Source organism: Acomys minous (genome assembly GCF_964271855.1).
Source record: "Acomys minous genome assembly, chromosome: 8".
NCBI lineage: Eukaryota > Metazoa > Chordata > Mammalia > Rodentia > Muridae > Acomys > Acomys minous.
The window spans coordinates 88,121,423-88,145,576 of NC_140489.1; the positions used below are offsets into that span (position 1 = coordinate 88,121,423).

The window sequence follows — 24,154 nt, forward strand, 5'->3', positions numbered from 1 at the left end:
TCTTGCTTCTTTCCTCAACAAATTTATGCTAAATTATACAGAGGGAAGTGGGTAGGTATCATGTTTTCTGACCTGTTTCTCCTCTTGAGAAGACTGAGGTTCTGGCCTTTTCCAGGCCTGTGTTTCTTGTTTGCAGAGCTCTCAGTCTACCCAGGTGCAGGCCAAGATGATGAAGGGCTTATCCGATTTCTTTATTGTCAACAGTGAATACGTTATTATTTGATAATCTTTCTCTTGCATTTACATAATCAGTATATGTGTATGCATCCCATGGCACAAATGGAGGTCAGAAGATAACCTATGGGAGTTGGTACTTTCCATGTGTGGGCTCCAGGGATCTAGTTGAGGTCATCAGGCTTGAGGTGACAGGGGCTGTTAAACCTGCGGGTCCATTTTGCTGGCTCTGAAACAAATACTTTAAAAAAATTTATTTATTTATTTATTTATTTTTTATTATGTATACAGTGTTCCACTTGCATATATACCAGAAGAGGGCACTAGATCTTATTATAGATGGTTGTGAGCCACCATGTGGTTGCTGGGCATTGAACTCAGGACCTTTGGAAGAACAGACAGTGCTCTTAACCTCTGAGCCATCTCTCCAGCCCAAGAAACAATTATTTTTGATAATAAAAACACCTTCTTTTTTTTTCCTCAAGGTGAGCCTGACTCTAGGGTTCTAGCCCACATAGGGGATGATGATGTTACAGTAAGAATCAACACAGATGGGGCAGAATATAACATAGAGGTAAGTCTACATGTAAGAGGGCTCTGTTGGGGGCCAGGAGTTTGAGAGAGGGTCTCTTAAAGCCCATACTGGCCTCTAGCTGGCTATGTAGCTAAGGTTGGCCTTGAACTCCTGATCTTGTGTCTCTTTTCCTGTCTGCCTTCCTTTGGAGTTGTCTTTCTCTCAGCACCTTGCCTCTGATTTTTACAGAGCTTCTTGGTTGTTTTAAGATGCTAAGGCTAATTAAGTACAGTGGGTCATACCTGCAATCCCACTTGGAAGGCTCAAGCAGGAAGATTGCCGTGAGTTCTCTGCTTAGCACTCAGGAAGGCAGAGGCAGGAGGAGTACTGTAAGCTCAAGGCCAGCCTGGGCTACATAGTGAGCTCTGGGCCAGTCTGAGCAACAAAGGGAGACCCAGGACACTTTACTATTGATATGCCGCCAGGTGTGGCTCTCTGTGCTGTTCTTCCTGCAAATGGTTCACTAAATACATGGTTTGTCATGATATATTTTCACTTAACAATATAATTATGCATATCTTTTTAGATTAATAAATAAGGATCTAAATGAAGGGTTTTTTTGTTTTGTTTTTTGTTTGTTTGTTTGTTTGTTTTTAGTTAAGGCTTCCTGGTAGACTGTTGTTTAGTCAGTCCTCTGTTAATGAATTATTGTGTTTTGATTCAATGAAATAGAAGTTTCTGGCATGAACAGCCTTGGACACACTTTGGGTGTATATATTTAACTATTATGGTCTGGTGACCAGTCTCAGGAGGTGCCCATTGTCGTGTCGCTTCATTTCTTTTTGAGGTTGAGTCTTCCTGTGTGGCTCTGTAGGGGCTGTTTTGCCTGTGTTAGGGGTCAGCATCCTCAGCGGCTGTGTGCGGCTTCATTTCTCTGCAGCCCCACTCCAATGCGTCTGATTATAGATGTCCTCATAGGTATGAAGTGTGTCTTACACAGACATTTTTCTTGTACATGTAACTTTATGTATAAAATCCTGTTTTACATTCTTCACAGCTAAGACCAGTATATTTACATATTTACAGAAAACTTTGCTTGGTAAAAATGGTAACAGCCTTTTTGACTTGTGTCCCTTTTAGGGTGCGTGAGTTGTCTTTACTATGGCCTCGCCATGTTATGAATGCAGACTCTTCTAGCATCTTTGTTTCTATGGCGCTGGGGGCTGAAATCATGAATTAAGACTAAGACCTGCTTTCTCTGAAACCAGTAGAAGGTTTAAGCATATTGTTAGGAGTTTTAAGTTATCTCTTGTAAAAATTTTTGCTGTTTGTAAAATCTGCCATAGGGAAAAGATGCTGAGTGCCTGAATGTTAAAGGTAAATGGAGTGCAAGCACCATTTACAAAGGATGTCACCTGATGTCACTGCTTCATGACCATCTGTAACAACACAGGAATAGAGTAGGGATTACAGAAATATTTAAAATGGCTTTATGGAAAGAATGGACTTTTTTTTTCTTGTTTACTAGCTTGTACAAAATTATGTATAAAATAGTGAATAATTGTGAATTTATTTGCAGTGTAGAAACTATTAAGAGAAAATGAATAATTTATTCTCTAAGAAATAACAATACCCAAGAAGAGTGTTACTGGAATGTTATTTTATGTTAGAAGTTCTCTCTCTGTCTTTTTTCTATTTCATCATGTTTTTCCTTTTTTTTTTTTTTTTTTTTTTTAGCCACTTTGGAGGTTTGTTAATGATACTAAAGATAAAAGAATGTTAGTTTATAAGTCTGAAGATATCAAGGATATTTCACGTTTGCAATCTCCAAGAGTGTGTGGTTATTTAAAAGCAGATAATGAAAAATTGGTTCCAGAAGGGATCATAGACAGAGAGCCATCTGAAGGTAAGACTTAAATTGTATATCAGACATGGTAGACACACATCACACTGGTTTTCAGCAGGGTGTTTGTTAATGAATAAAAATAGCATCATTATTAAGTAACCCTAGTGTTTTCTTTGTCTTTAATTGTTTTTCTGTTAAGTAATAGTTGAAACCACTAGGAAATAAAAAGTCTTAAAAGAGACTAAGGGAAGAGACAGTGAAGTGGTCTAGGGAAGTTCTTGTAGACCTACAAAAACGACAAAATACTACTTTTGAAAAATGGTATTTAGAGCTTGTAAGAGATTAGTCGGGTAGCAAGAGAGCTCTGTGGTGTTTGAAATATGCATAGGCTCTCAGTTATGGACACTATTTGGGGTCACTTAAGATAAAAGCTGTTGGAGTGGTGTTCTGTCTTCATTATTTTTATTTTTATGTTTTTATTTTTGTTCATTTCAGTTTTTAAAGGTTTGTTTATGTATATAAGCACTCTATTGCATGTGTGCCTGGATGACAGAAAAGGGCATCAGATCCCATTATAGATGGCTGTGAGCCACCATGTGGGTGCTAGGAGTTGAACTCAGGACCTTTGAATGAGCAGCCAGTGCTCTTAACCACTGAGCCATCACTCCAGCCCTTATGTTTGTGTTTTATTTTATTTTATTTTTGTTTTTCAGGACAGGGTTTTTTTGTCCTGGAACTTGCTTTGTAGACCAGGCTAACCTCGAACCTAGGGATCCACCTGTCTCTGCTTCTTGAGTTCTGGGACTAGAGGCATATGCTACACTATGCCTGGCTTTACTTTTTTTGTTTGTTTGTTTGTTTGTTTTTTAATTTTTTTTAAAGAAATGGGTGTTTTGCCTGCAGGTATGTCTGTGTGAGGGTCTCAGATCCTCTGGAACTTGAGTTACACACAAGTGTGAGCTGCCATGTGGGTGTTAGGATTTGAACCTGGGTCTTCTAGAAGAGCAGCCAGTGCTCCCAACCTCTGAGCCATCTTTCCTGCTCCAGCTTTGTTTGTTTGTTTCTTTTTTATACAACCCAAAACCACCTGCCCAGGGGTGATGCCACTGACAGTATGCTGGGACCTCCTATGTTAATCATTAATAAAAAAAATTACCTACAGACTTGCCTACATTCCAGTTTGATGGACGTATGAGGTTTCCTGTTTCCATATAACTCTCTAGCTTGTGTCAAGTTGACAAATTAGCCAACGCAATGTGCATGAGTGTTGTCTATGGATATGTTTCTAAATATATCTACTTATAGGTATTCAGATGAGTATGTGTGTATATCCACGTACTCCATAGATATACCTTTGCTTGTAGTGTGGGTAAACATTAGACAAACTTGTATTGGGGAGCTGGGAAGAGTGTAGCCTCACATTCATGAAATTAGAGACACCTCCAAATACTCAGGGCTACTTTTTTTTTTTTTTAATTATTTTAAACAAGGTTTACTAAACAGCTCATGGTGGTCTTCCATTCTTTATCCTCTTGCCTCAGCTTTCTAAGTGCTGGGATTTCAAACCTGTGCCTCATACATGGTTTAGTATTGCTTAAGTTTTAATGTATAATTTCCTTGACTTTTTTTTTTTAACTGTTACTTTGGTTAGTACATAGAATTCTAGAAGAAAATGACCAGTGGTTTCATTGCCTAGTAATGATTATTTTACTATATTTAAATATATATGAAAAATTCATTCCTTTCATGGGGGTTTGAGCTAGGGTCTCCTATATCCCAAGCCCCAAGTTGGTTTTAAATTCAACAATTTTTGTTTTTGTTTTTCGGAACAGGGTTTCTCTGTGTAGCCTTGGCTGTCCTGGGCTCACTTTGTAGACCAGGCTGGCCTCTAACTCACAGTGATCCACCTGCCTCTGCCTCCCGAGTGTTGGGATTAAAGGCGTGCGCCACCACTACCTGGCTTTTAAATTCAACCATTTTAAACCTTATATTACTCTTTACTTTTCTTTTTCCAATTTTTATATTATTATATTAACAATATTTATTATATTTATAATAGTAACATTTATTTATTTATTCAAGATGAGCATTCCATTAAGGGCAGATGTGATGGTGCCTGACTGTTATCCCCGTCCGTGGAGCTAGCAGCAGTGGCATCAGAGGTTAGGGTCATCCTAGGCCACAGAGTGAGTTCAAGATCAGCCAAGGCTGTGTATGACCCTGTCTTCACCCATCCATCCCCTGGAGAACAAAAAGATCAGCCAAGGCTGTGTATGACCCTGTCTTCACCCATCCCCTGGAGAACAAAAAGATCAGCCAAGGCTGTGTACGACCCTGTCTTCACCCATCCCCTGCAAAACAAAAAGATACTTTGAGTGGAATTAAACTCAAAATAATGTTTGTTTCAGAAAAATATTAGAACTAAGTGTTACTATAAAAAACCTCCTTGTTTTGATGAATTTTAATTTAATAGTGCATACAAATTCATATTAGAGTTTGTTCGTCGTGTGAAGAGACGAGCTGAACCTAACCCCTTGAAGAATACTTGTAAATTACTGGTGGTAGCAGATCATCGATTTTATAAATACATGGGCCGAGGAGAAGAGAGCACCACTACAAATTACTTAGTAAGTATTTGGTGATATACAGGGCAATCAGAAAGTCATTTATGTGTGTAAATTAATTCTGGTAAGAGAAAGCTATAGTAATTTACAATTTAAAGAAACAAGGCCTGCTCCAGACAGTTATTTCCTTTCTGTTATTTTGAGGGCCATTTACAAGGATTGTAACATTCCTATGTAGAAACTGTAGTTTCAAAATTATTGTAAAGCATTTTGCTTCAAAGTTACTATTTTCTATACATTAGACTTTTTCTTCACAATAAACTAGGGGAACATTGGTCTTGAGTTCAGTTCCTACAACAACATGGTGGCTCACAATCATCTATAATGTGATCTGTTGCCCTCTTCTGGCCTGCAGGTGTACATGCGGGCAGAGCACTGTATACATAATAATAAATAAATCTTTTTTTAAAAAATAGGGGAACATTTGTAATGTTCCTTCTTTATATAAGTGAACTCTGTAAAAACATTAGTATCACATACATAGATTTTATGCTTATAAAAAATATATTTGTGTGAACGTGGGTGTATTTTCTGCTTGTATCTGTATTCCACAGAGGTTTGTTACTGGCCTTAGGATAGAATATGAAATAACTGAGACATTCATGGCTTTAGTTAACTCTAGGGCAGAGATAGGAGGGAAAGATTACACAAGTGTTAGTACAGATCTGCCCAACCCCAGGGCCTCATGTCTATTGAGCATGTGCCCTTGCACTGTGCTGTATTCCCAGCCTGACAGGGAACTTCTTATATCAGCAACTAAATTTTTTAAGTGAAGGAAGTGATTTTCCCCAGGATTTTTTTTCTCAGTATGACCCCATTCATTTTGGTAACTTGGCACTGATTAAAATGTTGTCATTGAGGAAATAAGATAATGCAGCTATTCATGAGCCCGCAGCCTGGTACAGCAAAGACAGCTTCCTCATGGCCTCCTCTCCCATTCTCTCCGTTCTGTTCCAACTCTCGCTCAGCCTTCTTCCCTTTTCTTCTGTCGTGTGGATGAATTTATTAGGAGAATAGTGGGAATCATTGTAATTCTTGTTCCTAAGCAAGAGAGTCTTTCTTGAAAATTCTTCATCTGGGGTTTGTACTAAAGGGTGCGTTGTATTTTACTTCTTTGTATTGTATACCATGAATGTGAGCATACTGTGAGGGTCACTTTTTCAGAGTGCATTTCCGATTGCTACTTAAAGCAAAGACCTGTTCTTCATAGCTGAACAAGCCGGCTAACCCATTTTTTGGACAGATACTCTTCTTTGAGAAAAAAAATAAGTAGTTCATTTTGTTATTGTTGTTGTTTTTGTTGTAATGATTATGCTCTGCCTGTATCATGTGCATAAGTAAGTGCATATGTGCACACACACGCAAAAAACATACATGTGCCCCCCACTAGATGGAAAAAATTTAAAAAGTGCACCATTTCACTGGTTCTAGGGCCACATTTCAAGCACTCATGATACAGAATGAAAATGTTCTTCTTAGGGTTTCTGGTAAATCAGATGGCTTGTTTTAATAGTTGACTGAGATGGCAGTATTTAAAAAGCCCAAGGTTAGATAGACAGTAACATCCTTTGTTGTAGCCATATTTTAAGTGGGCTCTAGGGATAGCCTTTTTGATAGACCTGGGAGTGTGAGAACTAGCTTCTCAGTGCCAGTTCTCATGCTCAGGTCTTGCTAGATGGTAATTTCAGTAGGATTTGTCACATTGCAGAGTGGTAGAGTTCTACATACCTTCACATTTTATATCCACAGATAGAGCTAATCGACCGTGTTGATGACATATACCGGAACACTTCGTGGGATAATGCAGGATTTAAAGGTTATGGAATACAGATAGAACAGGTATTCATCAACAGTAGGCCTTGTGTTGATCTATGAGGTTGGGTATAGGAAATGTTTTTATGTTTTTTAAACCCAAAGCCTACCTTAACATTAATTATAAAACATTCTCATTTTGTGATTTTTTTAAAATGATAAATTGTGTTGTGTTTTTGGTATTTAACACTAGTTGATAAAGTTTCTGTCTTGAGGATTATTTCAGGAATGAGACCTCTTAGTGCTATTACATTCCTCTCTGTTAATTATAGCTCTTTAATTTCCTATAGTGTTTTCTTTTCCCTCTGATGATGCTTCAGACTTTAGGATATTCTAATTTTATGGCCCCTGTATCTCTGAGAAGAGCAAAGGAGGAGGTTTCGTTGTAATTCTACAGGTTTGAGTCTGTGGTTAGGAAATGTACTCAGGAGTACAGTGCATGGGAGACACGCCTATAAATCTAGTTCTTGGCAGGCAGAGGCAGGAAGATTTCTGCAAGTTATCTGCGTAGTGAGCTCAGTCAGTCACGGCTCATCTTTCCAAAGGTGTGGTGCTGTGTGTGTGCATCCTAGGTGTCCAGGTGAGTCTGTATTTAACACACTGCCGCTATCCTGCACACTCTTGTCCCTTTGGCTTTTTACTTTATGTGATGTTGGATATCATTTCCTATTGATAATGTAAAGCAAACCTGGTTTTAAAATCACTACGTTATGTTTAGGGTTTGAGGGATCAGTAACTAGTTCCTTTTTGCTTTAGGCACTTGAAAACAATTGAAGAGTATGCTAATATAGGAAACAGAAATGCCAACTTCTTTAATCCATTTAAGATGAGTTGGAGGACGTAATTTAGGTGTGTAGTCCTTTTGGGCTTGCAGTTACTTCTGATCAGACTTGACCTCAGCCTTCCTCTGTAAACCTAAGTGTCAGTGCAGACAGAGGGAGGCCAGGAGACAGTGAGTTGAGCATGGCTTCCGCCCCTTTCCCAAAGTCTCTGATCAGAAACTTTTGTTCCTTTCTTCTTCGTGGGTTTAATAGGAATTTGTCTTAAACACATATGCAAGGAGACGTTCTAGTTTTTTGGTTTTTTTGGTTTAATAGTCTCCTGTACACGGTACAGAAGTGGCCTTTCATTTTTAAATTGTTGGCTATAATTGTAATATCTTAGGATCATATAACCCAAATTCTCAGTTTTTTTTTTTCAAATAAATGTGAAGGATGTGAAAATTTAGTGCATTTATAACTTTATAAATGTTTTCTACTACACCATATGCATTTCAGTTTCTTTTGGACACTGAATATTTGAGCTAAAGAATTTGGTTTGCAAAACATTTTTTATAGGATTAGATAGTTGAGGGGGTGATGTGTGTGTGTGTATATGTGTTCGTGCATGTGTATGGTTTGGGTGTTTAGTTTTTGAGATAGGCTTTGGCTATGTAGTCCAGATTGGTTTGAACTAGTAGTCATGCCCTGTCTTAGCCTGCCAAGTGCCAGAGTTATGTAGATGCTGTTTTGATTTGTTTTCTCTTAAGATTTAAAATTACGGAAGGTTGTGAACTTGCTTGTGGGTGCTGGGGATCAAACTGGGTTCTGAGTAGGAACAAACGCTCTTAGCTGCTGAGATCTCTCCAGCTCTCAGATGCTGGATTTTTGGTGGTTTTGTTGTTGTTTGTTTTGTTTTTTGAGGCGGGGTCCCTCCAGACAGCCCTGGCTATCCTGGAACAGGCTTGTACATCAGGCTAGCCTTAAACACAGATATCTACCTGCCTCTGCCTTTGGAGTTCTGGGCTAAAGGTATGCACCACCACACCTGTCCAGAGGCTATTTTTTTCTTTTTTTTAGTTTTTCAAGACAGGGTTTCTCTGTGTTATCTTGCCTGTCCTGAACTTGCTTTGTAGACCAGGCTGGCCTCAAATTCCCAGTCATCTGCCTGCCCTGCCTCCTGCATGCTGAGATTATGGATATATGTCACCACGCCCATCAAGAGGCTGTTTTTTTGAAGTGATGAAAAGAATGTGGTAAGAGTCTTAGGATATTTTGGAATTGTTCTAAGTATGTTCTCTCTTAAGTATAGATTCGAATTCTCAAGTCTCCAAACCACGTAAAACCTGGTGAAAGACACTTCAATATGGCAAAAAGTTTTCCAAATGAAGAAAAAGATGCTTGGGATGTGAAGACGTTGCTAGAGGTAGGTTTTGGTTTTTTTGTTTGTTTTTGTTTTTGTTTTTAACTGCTTTTTTTTTTTTTTTTTTTTTAGTTTTTCTGATGTGTTAATATATCTATACTAGTGAAGAAACATGGTAGAAACCTTAATATCTTTGAGCATCTAATTAGGCTCAGTGGCCCTTCTCTGGAAACTTAACATCCGTCGTCACTGTGTAGACTTTTATACCGTTTTGCATGTTAGGTCTCTGAAATGTACCCACACATCTTTTAGGGTAGTCCTTATCCAAGAGGCTGTGAACATGTATTCGGAAGTGCAAGTATAACCTGAGATCTATAGAAATTCAAACATTTTACTGTCATTTAGTAATACATTTGAAGAACATCAGCACTCTGTTATGCATTCTTTCTCTTTTTTTGGTTTCTCTGTGTAGCCTTGGCTTGCCTGGATTTGTAGACCAGGTTGGCCTCAAACTCACAGAGATCTGCCTGCCTCTGCCGCCCAGTGCTGGGATGACAGGGGTAGGCTGCTCCCTGCTCTGGTGTGCATTCTACACTGCTGCAGGAGCCCAGTGCGGCATACTACTGCTTCATTGGATGGTGGCTTGATGCACTGGGATGGATGTTCATTTCCTGTTGCTGCTGTAACAAATTGCTACAAATTGAACAGCTTGGGACATTTGGACTTTTTATTATTTTTATTAATATTATTATTTTTTATTTTATTTTTAATTTATTATTATTATTATTATTATTATTATTATTATTATTATTATTATCATCTTGTCATTTCAGTGTGTTGGTCTAGATTGGCTTACATGGATTTCTTGTTTATGCACCCACAAGACCAAGATTAAGTTTGACCTTTGAATGGAGCTAAAGGCTTTTATTGTTCTCCCTCCCCCCATATTGAGATCGCGTGCTGTGTTTGTATAATACCAGTTTAGGTAATTTGATTTGCCAGGCACCCTGAGGGAGATTGAGTTAGTATCTTTGTTTTGTTTTGTTTTTGTTTTTTGATGTTTTTTTTTTTTTCTGAGACAGAGTTTCTCTATGTAGCCCTGGCTGTCCTGTAGACCAGGCTGGTCTCAAACTCAGAGATCTGCCTGCCTCTGCCTCTGCCTCCTGAGTCAGGGGATTACAGGCATGCATATCATTGCTTTTGAGATAGTCTCAGCAGGGGTGAGTCAATTCTGGCTGCTGTTAATAGAGTACCACAGCCTGGGAGGGTTAAGCCACTGGCTTTTATTTTTTCATAGCTCTGGAAACCAGAAATGCAAGATCGAGTTACCAGCAGGACTGTTTTCTCCTCCTGCCTCTGTTTAGCATGATGATGTCTTCCTTTTTGTGTGTCCATGTCCTGATCTCATGAGGACATTCGTGGTGCTGGAAGTGCAGTTCTAGTATGGCACATGCTGTGGCCACATTCACGTGGACCTGGATTTAGATCCTAGCAGTGCAAATGAACAAACCTTCCCCCAAAGTAGCTTTCATAAGGGGACAGGTTGTCTTTAATTAGGGCCTGTGAATATGACCTTGCTTACTTCTATAAAGGCTTTGTCTCCAAATACAGCTGCACCCTGAGTTAGTCAGGGCTAGAACATCAATGTATGAGCTTTGTGGTGACTACAGTTCGACACATTCATCCAGTGTAGATGTCCTGGGTTAGTCACAGCAGTGAACTTGGGCAGCAAGGCCTTCTGAGTGCTGGAACAGCTGACTCAACCATATCTCTGCTTTTCTTGGGCCCAATCATGCTCCTTCCATTTTCTTACCTTAGTCCCAGAAAAATCCTGACACCTCAGTCACTCTGTGGCCAAGGGATTGTCAAGATCCCAGACAGCCATCCTTCATTCTGTACATGGGATTCTTTTATCTTTGATTGTAAACGTGTGGATGTATGCTAAGACAGGATCTCATGTGTTGGCCTCAAGCTCACAGAGTTTCACCTGCGTCTGCCTCCTAAGTGCTAGCATTAAACATTTTCAAAAGTCTTTTTTTTTTTAACATTGAATTTTGGATTGTTAAGGTAGAAAAATAAAAACCATATGGAGTTGGGTTTGGGGGTGATAAATCCACAGTGTTCTTTAAATGGATTTAAATTTTTTTATTTTGGTATCATAAAACCAAGTATGTGTGCTTTTCTGAACACTTACATTTACTACTCCCTTGTATTATAAGAAAAATTTAATTCAAACAAAAATATTTCCCAGCCCACATAATTAAAAATAAAATAATTCCTGCACAGTGCCATTAAGCTCTTGAAATACTTGGAGGTGCTATAGCGTGGGCCTGTTCTAGTCCTGACTCGGTCTCTGTGGAAGAGCAATGAATCCATTCTGAGTAGATGAAAGGTGCCTGAAAGCTACCACCCACTCCTGTGCTTCTACCTGCCTGGCTGGGTATAAACCCCAGCAGGTGCAGGTGCTGAGCTGCAGCTGTTCTGTGATCGTCAGTTGAAGAACCCTTGAGTCTGGCGTGATGACAGTCTAATTAAGAATTCTCTCTCTTTAAAGCAATTTAGCTTTGATATAGCTGAAGAAGCATCTAAAGTCTGCCTGGCGCATCTTTTCACATACCAAGATTTTGATATGGGAACTCTTGGATTAGCTTACGTTGGTTCTCCCAGAGCAAACAGTCATGGAGGGGTTTGCCCAAAAGGTAAGCCTCTCATTTGTGCTGTCCCGACACTGAGACAAAAGAGAAAGCTGATTGGGTTATGTTTCACTTTTTACCTCTCTCTCTCTTTTTTTTCCTTTAGCTTATTACAGCCCTGGTGGGAAGAAAAACATCTATTTGAATAGTGGTCTGACTAGTACAAAAAATTATGGTAAAACCATCCTTACAAAGGTATGTTTCTGATTTTAAAAAACCAAAACAATGATTTTACATTTACATGTGTGTGCGTATGTGCATCCCTAGAGATACCAGAACAGGCTGCTGAAGAGCAGCGAGTGCTTCTAACCACTGAAGCAATTCTCTAGTCTGGTTTTTTTTTTTTAAAGATTTATTATTTATTTATTATCATGTATATAGTGCTCTGCCTGCATGCACACCTGCAGGCCAGAAGAGGGCATCAGATCACATTATATAGATGGTTGTGAGCCACCATGTGGTTGCTGGGAATTGAACTCAGGACCTCTGGAGGAGCAGTCGGTGCCCTTAACCTCTGAGCCATCTCTCCAGTCCCTGTTTTTGTTTTTAAACAGGGTAGATTTGGAATCCATTGCATTAGAATGTCAGTTACATATTTATGCTGGTATCTTTTTAATAACTAATGTGTACTTGGTTGATAATGTGGCTGGATGTGTTCTGCTCTACAGTGTTTAAGGCATTGCTCTGTTTTCTGGCATTTATATGCCATTAAAAATATATGAGTCCTTAGCCTTTGTTTGTGACCTTTTTTTTTTTTTTTCCTAAAAGATTTTTATATTTTGTTTGGCAGTCTGGAGATGTAGCTCAGTTAGTAGAGTGCTTGCCTAGCATGTACCATGTACAACCAGGGATAGTGATACACGCCTGTAACCTCCGAGTACTGGGATTAAAGGTGTGCACCACCACATCTGGCTCTGTTATGGTTTAAATCCCAGGAAGTGTTAACAGCATTGGGATAGTTGAGATGGGTCAGAAGGTAAAGGCAGTGGCCAAGCTTGGTAGTCTAAGTCGGATTCCCTGCAAGGCATGCATTTAAGAATTGAGAGGAGAGTGTCACTATTGGCGAAAGATGGAAAAATAAATCATACATGTGTTTGGGAAAACTTTTGGTTGCCAACCTCCACACCTCACCTCACATGCCCACCGCTCCCCCTCTCTCCCTATCTGTGCATGTGGCAGTCAGAGGTCAGCTTTCAATGTGGTTTCTCAGTCTTCATCTACCTTACTTTTGCTTTTTAACTAATGAATTTAGTATTTTATATGTGTGCGTATGTGCCAGTTTATGTGCGCACAGGAGCTTGCATGTTTGATCCCTGGAACTGCAGTTAGAGGTGGTTGCAGCTGAACTCTGCAAGTGCAGTAAACACTCTTAAACACTGAGCCATCTTCCAGTTACCTACCCCACTCCCCCCGCCCCCCCCCCAAAAAAAACAACTGGATGTGTGTGGGTATGGACTACTTATGGGAATTGATCTGAAAAACGTAGCAAAAGTAGCTGATGGTTACATACTTTCTCTGCCTGGTGCTTAAGGAAGCTGACCTGGTTACAACTCATGAACTGGGACACAATTTTGGAGCAGAACATGATCCTGATGGGCTAGCAGAATGTGCCCCAAATGAGGACCAGGGAGGAAAGTACGTCATGTACCCCATAGCTGTGAGTGGTGACCACGAGAACAACAAGGTATGTGTGCTTTGGCTGGGCTTAGTGGTCGGAGAGCAGGCTGTGCCCCAGTCTGCAGGGTCACTAGAACAGGGCTCAGCGAAGGGGCCACTCCTCCAGGCTTCCTAGAGATACAGCTGTCAAACACAGTAGGAACGTGGTGTGTGATTCCAGTGACACAAGCCCCATCTTAGGTGTAGCTACAGCTGTCATTTGGAAATTTTTGTCAAGGTTAATCACAGGCAAATTATTATTATTTTTTAATATGGAGCGCTTCATGAATTTGCGTGTCATCCTTGCGCAGGGGCCATGCTAATCTTCTCTGTATCGTTCCAGTTTTTTAGTATATGTGCTGCCGGAGCCAGCACAATCACATGTAAATTCATTATGATAGTTACAGTAACTTTTGTCAGAGTCTTAACTTTTGAGGAGGGTGTTTGGCACACCCTTAAAAATTACCTGACAATCTGTTTTTCTTTACATACACATTTATATTACTACATACACACATATATATAATAAACTACCGAAAGCAAGAAGAACCACGAAACAAATCAGGAATTATATAAATGTTACATTCATAGTGTTTTGGCTATTTGTATTTGGCAGCCTTGAAGAAAACGTCTTTCTTATCTTGGTGCATCTAAAATTTGAATGTAAATCAATATCTATCATATACCTGACAATTTTTAAGATTTATTTATTTATTATATGTACAGTGTTCTGCCTACAGGCCAGAGCCAGAATAGGACACCAGATCTTATAGATGGTTGTGAGCCACCATGTGGTTGCTGGGAATTGAACTCAGGACCTTTGGAAGAGCATCCAGTGCTCTAAACCGCTGAGCCATCTCTCCAGCCCTATACCTGATAGTCTTATATACAATTTGTTGCTCGTTTTAATTTGGCAGTACTTCACAGTGTGCTGTTACCACCCTCACTTGCTGTTGCCCTTCCTCCCTCCCCGACCCCTTGCTGTACTAGAGATTAAAGATTACTTAATAAAGCTGTTAAAAACAAGTAGAAAAATGAAACAGGAAAGCCAGGCAGTGGTGGCGCACGCCTTTAATCCCAGCACTCAGGAGGCAGAGGCAGGTGGATCCCTGTGAGTTCGAGGCCAGCCTGATCTACAGTGCGATTCCAGGACAGCCAAGGCTACACAGAGAAACCCTGTCTCGAAAAAACAAAAAAACAAAAACAAAAAAACAAAAAGATGAAACAGGAAAGCAAGTAAATATGGAGAGCCTGTGAATCAGTGTGGAGGCTGGTGAAGGCTGTGAGCACTGATGGAACCATTATCCATTTAGTGCATGCTTGGATGCTTTGGCAATAAAAAGTATAAAACATTGAATGAGGAAAAATTTCTGAGTGGCCAAATACAGTTAGTAGCTTCCACATTGGGCTGCTGTGCTTTCAGGGCGCTGCCAGAGCTTGGGGGCTGGGTAACTTAGTACACTCTGCTGCAAGGGAAAGCACATGATGCTGCTTCCTCCTCCGTGGAAATCCCCATGGGCCCTGAATGGCCTGTGGGAACTTGCTAGTCGGGGTGGAGCGTGGGAGGAACTGGTTTTGTCCTGCACCCATTACACTTAGTACATTTTTTTTCTCCTGACAGTTTAGTTTTCTCAACTGCTACCTCCCCTTGTGAAAAGATACTATGCATCTTCTCTGTTTTAGATTTTTTTTTCCAATAATTTTACATGTATTTATTTGTGGAGGTCATATGTATCTAGGGCACATGTGTGGAGCTAACTTTTAGGTTCTTTCCTCTAACCTGGGGATTGAGCTCCGCTCATCAGATTTGGCAAGCGGCTCCTTTTACCTGCAGAGGCAGTCATTTCCCTGGCCCTACATGACATTCTTCTTTTTTCTTTCTTTTCTTTTCTTTACTTTTTTTCCTTTTTGTTTTGAGACAGGGTCTCTCCCTATAGTCCTAGCTGTCTTAGAACTTGGTGCGTAGATTGGGTTTGAATCTACAGTTATCTTCCTGCCTCTGTGTCCTCAGTGCTGGGATCAAAAGTGTGCACCACTATGTTTAGTTCATGAGTTTCTTAAATATTGCTTAACTAGGTGAAAAGGACCACAGGACAAAAACAAGGTGGTTCTTTCATTATACCTGGACAAATAGTGCTGTTTGCTCTTAGATGGGCCAGCAAGCGGCTGCCCTGTGACCCTACATGAGCTGTGCACACTGACGTAAGAAAGAAGGGATGCTAAGGGATTTCCTAAGGAAAGTCACTGAAAGAAAGCAAGGCTGTAGACACAGGTGCCAACAGAAGACTAGGATTTATAGACAGTGGTCAGAAAGCCCAAGCCAGTGACAGACTGGTCACTGTGTGCTCGGCACTGTCCAGGCTCTGGAGACCTATTGTTTGAGAGTTTAACTGCTAATGAAGAGGCATTCTGCTGGCTGTGGTGGTTTAGGTCTTTGTCACTGACCACTGTGACCAGTGGGGCACTCCTTTAACCCCAGCACGCTAGAGGCAGAGGCAGGTATATTTGTGAGTTCAAGGCAGGTCTGGTCTAGATAGACAGTTCCAGGCCAACATGAGCCACACAGTTGAGACCCTTGCCTTAAACAAAAAATAAAACAAATACCCTAGCCATTTTGAATTGAATAGAAGGAAATAATGTTGCATCAATCGTTTTGGAATAAGCACGTCCCACCAATGTCCTCGGTGGACTGAAGCCAGGAAAGCTCCTGAAAGGTTTCTATGCTGGGTGCAGTTTATATTCTTCATTTTCTACTCTAGAGCAGTGGCTCTCAGCCTTCCTAATGCCACAGCCCTTTAATACAGTTCCTCATGTTATGGTGACCCCCAACCATACAGTTATTTTATTGATATTTCCTAACTATAATTTTGCTGCTGCTAGGAATCATAGTGTAAATATTTGATGTACAGGAGATCGGAAAGGGGTCCCAACCCACAGGTTGAGAACCATTGTTCTAAAACCACATGGTAGGGTGAGCAAGCAGGCAGGATTTTACAGAAGCATAGCTGGCAATCAACAACAGACCGCTCTTTCCGTTATTTTTCCAGGCCATTCTGTTCCGGACAGTAAGGGAAGTTGTGCTTGGAAAACAGGCAGTACAAGCAATACTTTAAGTAAATCACCAAATAATCCAACAATCGGTCTTTTCTACCTTATTCTACTTCAGTGATTTACTGTGGTGTTTGCTTGACCTAGCTCAGTGGTGGCGTTGATGGTGGCTTCACCGTAAGGATTTGTCTGTAGAGAAGCACTACATGGGAATGAATTTCCATTTTGTTCTTTTGGTTGCTCATGGCCCTTTTTTCTCCTAAGATGTTTTCAAACTGCAGTAAACAGTCCATCTACAAGACCATAGAAAGTAAGGCTCAAGAGTGCTTCCAGGAGCGCAGCAACAAGGTGTGTGGCAACTCCAGGGTGGATGAAGGAGAAGAGTGTGACCCGGGCATCATGTACCTCAACAATGACACCTGCTGCAATAGCGACTGCACGCTGAAGCCAGGTGTCCAGTGCAGGTGAGAAGTATTCCCACAGAGAGCGGGGATGATGGGGGTCCAGGTAACCAGAGATCGCAAATGCAGGCATCTGACTGAAGTCAGAGTATGTATGAGAGAGAGAAGGGTGGGGTGAGAATCGATACGCATGTGCGAGTACAATACTCTATGGAAAAGAGTCACACCTGTTGTTTTATTTTTAAACTTTGACCTTGCATGCATGACCCAGAGGTTTATTTTACTTTTTTTTTTTCTTTTTGATACAGTCTCACTATGTAGCCTTGGCTGACCTGGAACTCTATATATAAATAGCCTGGAACTCACAGAGGTGCACCTACCTCTGCCTCCCTAGTGCTTTAAGATTTATTTTTATTTTAAAATTAGGCTTGGTGGTGACTGCTTTTACTAGCTATCTCACTTAATTTTTAAGACTCTTTTAGGCCAGGTGCAGTGGTGCCTGCCTGTAATCCCAGCACTGAAGGAGGCAGAGGCAGGTGGATTGCTATGAGTTCGAGGCTAGCCTGATCTATAAAGTGAGTCCAGGACAGCGAAGGCTACACAAAGAAACCCTGTCTGGAAAAACAAAAACAAAAGATGGGCATGCCTTTAATCCCAGTCCTTGAAAAGCAGAGGGAGACAGATCTTTTTGAGTTGGAGTCTAGCCTGGTGTATACAGTGAGCTCCAGGCCAGCCAAGGCTAGTAAAACCCTCTCTGGGGGGCGAGGGTGAGGTGGGGGCCAGTTTTAAATAAAGTTGATTTAACAAGGCTACTCATGGACCCATCTGTTACAGTAGCGATATATTGGAAGAGCCAAAGGTGGCAAACTGTGTATTCATATGCTAGAATAATGTAGAGGTGCTAGTTAATGATGTTAGCAGCTTCCACGTTGGAAGGTACTTATATTTCCAATTTTGTTGTTATTTTGGGTTTTTTTGTTTTTGTTTTCTGGAGACAGTTTCTCTTGTAATCCTGGCTGTCTCATTCTGGCTGGCCTTGAACTTAGAGATCCACCTGCCTCTGCCTCCTGAGTGCTGGGATTAAAGGTGTGCAGCACCACTGTGCCTGGCTTATTTCTATTTTTTAAAGTACCTTAATAGACCTGTGTTTGTTGAATATTTCATCTGTACATTATGCCTTTTAATGCATAGATTCTATTGGGAGTCATAGGACTCAGGCTACTTTGCTTCTTAGCCACTGGTACATCCCTGGCTCCCCTTCCTTCCTCAACCCCCAAGTCTGGGTCTCTCTTTGTAGCCCTGGCTGTCCTGGAACTCACTCTGTAGACCAGGCTGACCTTGAACTCAGAGATTTTCCTGCCTCTGCCGGGCAAGTGCTGGGGCTAAAGGCATGCCCCATCACCTCTTGGCTACCCTGGCTTTTTTCTTAACTCATTAATGAAAACAAAGAGTACCAAGTTACTGTAAAGGTGATTGCTGTGTGTACTTAACTTTTCCACATTAGGAAGGGACACAAACAAGGCAGATAGCCTCAGAGGAGTCAGGAGCTACAGTAGTGACTTGGCCCTGTGGTCTTGCTTCAGTGTTCAAGTTACTTACACAACCATAGCATTAGATGTTAGGCTGTCATTGGAATTGAACAGTGTTTGTCTGCTCTTCCATAGTGATAGGAACAGTCCTTGCTGTAAAAATTGTCAATTTGAGACAGCCCAGAAGAAGTGCCAGGAGGCTATTAATGCTACTTGCAAAGGAGTATCTTACTGCACAGGTATGTGTTTCCATTGCTTCTCCGGGTGTCCTGTGGCATATGAATATGTATTTGAAACCAGGGTCAAGTACCCTTCCTGTGAAAGCAGCCCTTGAGGCCTTGCTCTTTGTTTGGTACTCACTCTTAGAGAGCAGTGTGGGACAACTGTTGTGCCCTGGACTGAGTTGTAATTGGTGTTTGCCTCCAGGGAATAGCAGTGAGTGCCCCCCACCAGGAGATGCTGAAGATGACACTGTGTGCTTGGACCTTGGCAAGTGCAAGGCTGGGAAATGCATCCCTTTCTGCAAGAGAGAGCAGGAGCTAGAGTCCTGTGCGTGCACTGGTGAGTAGCTCCCGAGTCCTGCAGCTAAAGAACACCCATTTTTTGTCTGTTGTTCCCTGCTGCTCATCAAAGTTAGGAGAACCAAGCAAGGAATGAGGAAATCAGCAAGGCAAGCTAGGGTTCGAGAGACACAGCCCTGCCCTTCAGATCCTGTGTTCAGGTACTGCTCCCCACTCCCCTGTTGTGAACTCATTTCCCACTGCATGTCAGGCAAATGGCAGGCAGGCTTCATGGAAAGTGGGAAGGCACTGAAAGGAGGCGGAGGACTCTCCTCACACCTCATATAAATCATAAAAGCACGATAGTTCTGTTCCCATGGGAGCTAGGTCCTCTAAGGTGGGATTTCCAAAACTGCATTTGTGTGTGTGCATGCATACATGCATGCGGACCTCCCACCATGCATGTATAGTCAGAGGATCACTTTTGGGAGTCAGTTCTCACCTGCTAATATGTAGGTCTCAGGAATCAAATACAGGTTTTCAAGCTTGGCAGGCAGTGCCTTTACCCACTTTGCCCTCTGGGTGGGACTTGATGGTGCCACTGAGATCTGCCACTCTGATCCCTGCTGAGGGAGCCTGAGAAAGCAGCCTTTTTAACGCTAGGGGCAGTTTTTCCTGGGTTCTGTGCTCTTACTTTTAGATCACTGGATCTTAAGGGAGGTGTGAGGACTCTAGATGACACTCCACTGTGGAGCTGGTGGACTGATGGCGGTATCCCTGTATAGACGTACATGCTAAGTCATGAGGCTGGGACTTGCCCATACGCTGGAGTGAGTGATTCCTCCAAGTGGGTCACTGTAAGGACAGCAGGCCCTGGGGACAGCTCAGCAGGGGAGCACCTGCCTAGCATGCATGGCAAGGCCCTTGGTTTTACCACAGTAAAGACAGCACAGCTGCCAGCAATGACTGAGTGAATGACAACAGGCTTGCAGTGCCTTGGAAAGGCCTAAGTCACAGCAAACCTTTGATAATGTGATTTAAAAAAAAAAAATTGACTGCTTTGTATTCTGTTTGGCTTTTTCCCTGAAGATAAACTTAGATTCCTCCTAGAACAAATTTAGGCTGTCCCACGTTACACTGGAGGGTAAAGTTTCATTCTGAGTGTCTACACATCTGGTGCCGACTGCTGACTTTTACCCCAGGTGGTGTCAGAGCTGCTCTTGAGTGCAGCCTGTGGTGCTCGTTCCACTGGCAGATACTCAGCTCCATTGCACAGGTGGACAGTGCTGACACAGCTGTGTTGGCCCAGCTCTACACTGAGAAGCCAGAGATGGGAACGGCAGGGTGATGGGAATGGGTGAGAGGGACACATCTGCAGGAATAGTATGCAGCGTTAGATGGAGAGTATGCTTCAGCTCTGTCACAAAGTTTTCTGTTGATTTTTTTCCCCCTGTTTTGGAGATAGGGTCTCATCTCACTTTGTGCCCCTGGCTTCCCTGGAACTCACTATGTAGACCAGGCTGGCCTTGTATTGACAGAGCTCTGCCTGCCTCTGATCCCCAACTGCTGGGTTTACAGGCATTTGTTGCTATGCCTAGCTAATAATTGTTTAACCTGAAGAGCTGAGGAATATGAATTCAGGAACTGTTGGATGAATATGGAGTATTGGGCCATTTTCTTTGTGTGGTGCTGGACATGAAACCCAAGTGATCACATACACCGTGCAGACAGCATTCTCTGGAGCTGAGGGAGCCTGTGGTGGAGGACGCCATGTCAGTGGCTGCTTCTCTTTCAGACACTGACAACTCGTGTAAGGTGTGCTGCAGGAACCTTTCTGGCCCGTGTATGCCCTACGTTGATGCAGAGCAAAAGAACTTATTTTTGAGGAAAGGGAAGCCCTGTACAGTAGGATTTTGTGACATGAATGTAAGTATCTCTCCTACTGTGAAATCAGGCATCTGCAGGGAGGCACAGGGTCTGACTTTCTTACTCACTCAGTGCCTCTTTTAGAGTCACAGCTTGAGCAGTTTGGTAGTCTGTGTCCATTCTCCAAGCTAGGAAATTAGGACTCAGTGTCTGAAACCAGCTGCCTTTACCATGCAGCCCCGCCCCAGCCTGCTTCACAGAGTCCCAGGCCAGGCAAGGGTACTGGGGAGATCTGGTCTAGAACACCTGCCCACAGACAGTCCCTGTCTGTACATACTCAGTGAAAGCAAGCACTGGTTGAAAGATAAAAAGATGGCATTTGTGTTTGGATTGCCTCTGTTTGCAAAATTAAGTACTTAACATATAAAGCCCTCTGTCCACTCTGTCCATACTTGCTGTCTGTCTGACTGGGGCACTCCTAGGATGGCAGCTTTCTTGAGCCTTATCCTGGTTATTCTAAGGATGGACTTTTGTTTGGGGTGTGACAACACACTCCTGTATTCACACAGAAAAACCCAGTTAAGGGACTAATTGTGAAAGTGCTAATGACCAGACTGGAATTACAATCCTGTGTCTGAGGTGGGCACTAAGTAAAGTAGTTTACATGCTCACTGTTTTCCTTCATTAGTTCTCAGTGTGCTGTCTGGCAGAATGCACCATGTTTTCTCCTCGTAGGGCAAATGTGAGAAACGAGTACAAGACGTAATTGAGCGTTTTTGGGACTTCATTGACCAGCTGAGCATCAACACTTTTGGTAAGTGAAATATTTCTTGGATTATTTACCAAGATCTGAGCCTATTTCCATGATGAGTTAGTTGTGGTTTCAGAATTTGTGCTATGATCCTGTAGTAGAAGACTAAAGTATTCACATTTATTATGAACTCTGATGGGGACTGGAGACATAGCTCAGGGTTAAGAACACTGGTTATTCTTCCAGAGGGCCTGAGTTCAATTCCCGTCACCTACGTGGTAGCTCATAATTACCTCCAACTCTAGTCCTAGGGAATCCAGCATTCTTCTCTGGTCTGTCAGGGCACTGCATTCACATGGTGCACAGAACACATAAAAATAGAAGTTAAACATTTTTAAAGAACTTTGTTGGCTAAGAGAGAACTAAGTCATTATAGGTTCATTCCCATGTGTCTTGCATGTCTTAGTTCACCTGAACATGGTTCAGTCCTGTGACCCTGTCTAGTCTAAGAGCAGCAAACCCCCTAGAATTTAGCTGTAAAAACAATAACCTTTAGGCAATAAAAACATTGTCTTCCTAAGATGCTGTGCTTGGTCTGTTAGCACAGTCCACACAGGAAGTGGGCATTGCACTCTAGTTTCCTCATCCCGAAGCACAGCCTGGCCATGCTACTAAAGAGCGTTCTGCAGTAGTCTTCTAAGTATGTGCTTGAGACGTTCACCGTTTGGATTATTCACAGGAAAGTTTCTGGCAGACAACATCGTTGGGTCCGTCCTGGTTTTCTCCTTGATATTTTGGATTCCTTTCAGCATTCTTGTCCACTGTGTGGTAAGTCACCAAAGTTTAAGTGATCAGACATTTTCCAAAGATGTTGAGCAACTCCAAATTCAAAGGCTGATGTAAAATGTTGCCGGTACTATTATGAGTATTCTAAGACTGCTTGCCTTGGTGCCTGACGATCTTTGAGCAGAATGGGAGCTGGGTACTTAGCTAGTAGGGGGCTTCCGTGGCTTGCACAGGCCTGTGTTCCCCCCAGCACTGCATAAACTAGGGAGAGTAGGGCATGCACTCTGAAAGTCAGGACCCTCAGATACGTAGTGCCTAGCTACAGCACAGGAGACCCTGTCTTATACAACAGCAGGCAGATACCTGCTGCCAGACCTGACTTCTTCCCTAGGACCTGAATGGGGCAAGGAGAAAATCGAGTCCCCAGAGTTGTCCTCCCTTGTCCCTGGGCACATCCTTGCTTGTAGGCTATGGCACATTCGCACGAAATAACACATAATTATGGTTTTAAAATGTATTTCTGTGTGCGTATTATTTGCAGCATTGTTGTTGTTGTTGTTGTTGTTGTTGTTATTATTATTTTGAGACTGGGTTTCTCTGTGTAACACTTGCTATTCAGGACTTGCTTTGTAGACCAGGCTGGCCTTGAACTCATAGAGATCTGTATACGTTAAACACAGGAAGTGTTTAGCTGGACTTGTGTGGGGCCTGACTTGTGAAGTCTCTCAACAAGAGCACTTTTAGGCTGACTTGGTTATAGTGGAACAAATGTCAACATTTCAGAGATATTCCCCATGTACAGTGTAGACTGACGACACTGTGTATAGTGTTCTTGTCCTTATAAATTTTTAGAGTTTGAAAACTTGACCTTAGTTGCGCATGGTGCCTATAATCCCAGCACTTGGGAGGCAGAGGCAGGCAGATTGGTCTGAGTTCGAAGCAAGCTTGGTCTACAAAGCAAATCCAGGATAGCCAAGATAACACACACACACACACACACACACACACACACACACACACACACACACACAAAACCTTATCTTGAAAAACCAAACCAAAACACTGAAAAAACAAATTTGACCTTGTGTGAGTGAGGCACGGGTGGATCTCTGACACTTTCACAGTGCCCTCCTGGCTTCTGTCCCATGGTACAGAGCACAGCACTCAGGTGGCAAGGCTCTGTGCCAGGCTCTTGTTGGAAGATGTGTCTCAGGACAGCAGTATGATCCCTACGGAGCTGGGCGGCTTCTGTGTACATGTGGCCCGTGAAGTCGATGTTTGACTTGAGGGCAAAGCCACTGAGTGGTGGTTTGTTTCTAGCCAGAGAATGCACTAGTGGTGCCAGGCATTAGGTTGTGGCCCAAATCTTGGTGTTGCCTTTCCCTTTGCCAGTTAGCATTTAGACTCCCTTGGGTTTCTTTTTGGCAGTGTGGCAGGGTGGCAGACAGACCCAAGTCCTCAAGTGTGCTAGGCAACTGCTCCAATGCAGACACTTGGCAGTGAGGTCTAAGTTCACTCAACCTTAGGAGCAGTCAATGGGCAGCACTCACATTTTTACTTCCTGTTCTTTCTAGGATAAGAAACTGGACAAGCAGTATGAGTCCCTGTCTCTGTTTCATCACAGTGTAAGTATACAAATAAAACAAAAAGAACAGTCTCCAGTTGCACTTAGGCCACATCAGCAAAGGCCTCAGCAAGAGCTCTTTCCTCCTGAGCTAGTGCCAAGTTACAAGGGTTTGATGGGATATGAATGGTCCCAAGAAAATGACTGCAGCACACTTGACTTAGTTGCTTGGGAGGAAAAGCTAGCAGAGAGGAACCCTGGTCCCCACA

General features: G+C 42.2%; 1 protein-coding gene across 3 annotated transcripts in view; it reads left to right on the forward strand.

The window, feature by feature from the left end:
- The window catches only part of ADAM17 (ADAM metallopeptidase domain 17), a 47,742-nt gene that overhangs the window by 21,421 nt on the left and 2,167 nt on the right, over positions 1-24,154 (forward strand). The window contains exons 4-18 of one of the 3 annotated variants that reach the window (XM_084792182.1): positions 660-748; positions 2,426-2,594; positions 5,028-5,161; positions 6,908-6,997; positions 9,041-9,154; positions 11,646-11,790; positions 11,891-11,979; positions 13,316-13,468; positions 16,753-16,952; positions 18,554-18,657; positions 18,845-18,979; positions 20,714-20,844; positions 21,520-21,598; positions 22,275-22,363; positions 23,896-23,946. In XM_084792182.1, coding sequence (XP_084648308.1) covers positions 660-748; positions 2,426-2,594; positions 5,028-5,161; positions 6,908-6,997; positions 9,041-9,154; positions 11,646-11,790; positions 11,891-11,979; positions 13,316-13,468; positions 16,753-16,952; positions 18,554-18,657; positions 18,845-18,979; positions 20,714-20,844; positions 21,520-21,598; positions 22,275-22,363; positions 23,896-23,946 — 1,772 coding nt within the window. Of the gene's footprint in view, positions 1-659; positions 749-2,425; positions 2,595-5,007; positions 5,162-6,907; positions 6,998-9,035; positions 9,155-11,645; positions 11,791-11,890; positions 11,980-13,315; positions 13,469-16,752; positions 16,953-18,553; positions 18,658-18,844; positions 18,980-20,713; positions 20,845-21,519; positions 21,599-22,274; positions 22,364-23,895; positions 23,947-24,154 lie in introns of those variants that run through there. The other 2 variants (XM_084792183.1, XM_084792184.1) reach the window with 2 other exon arrangements.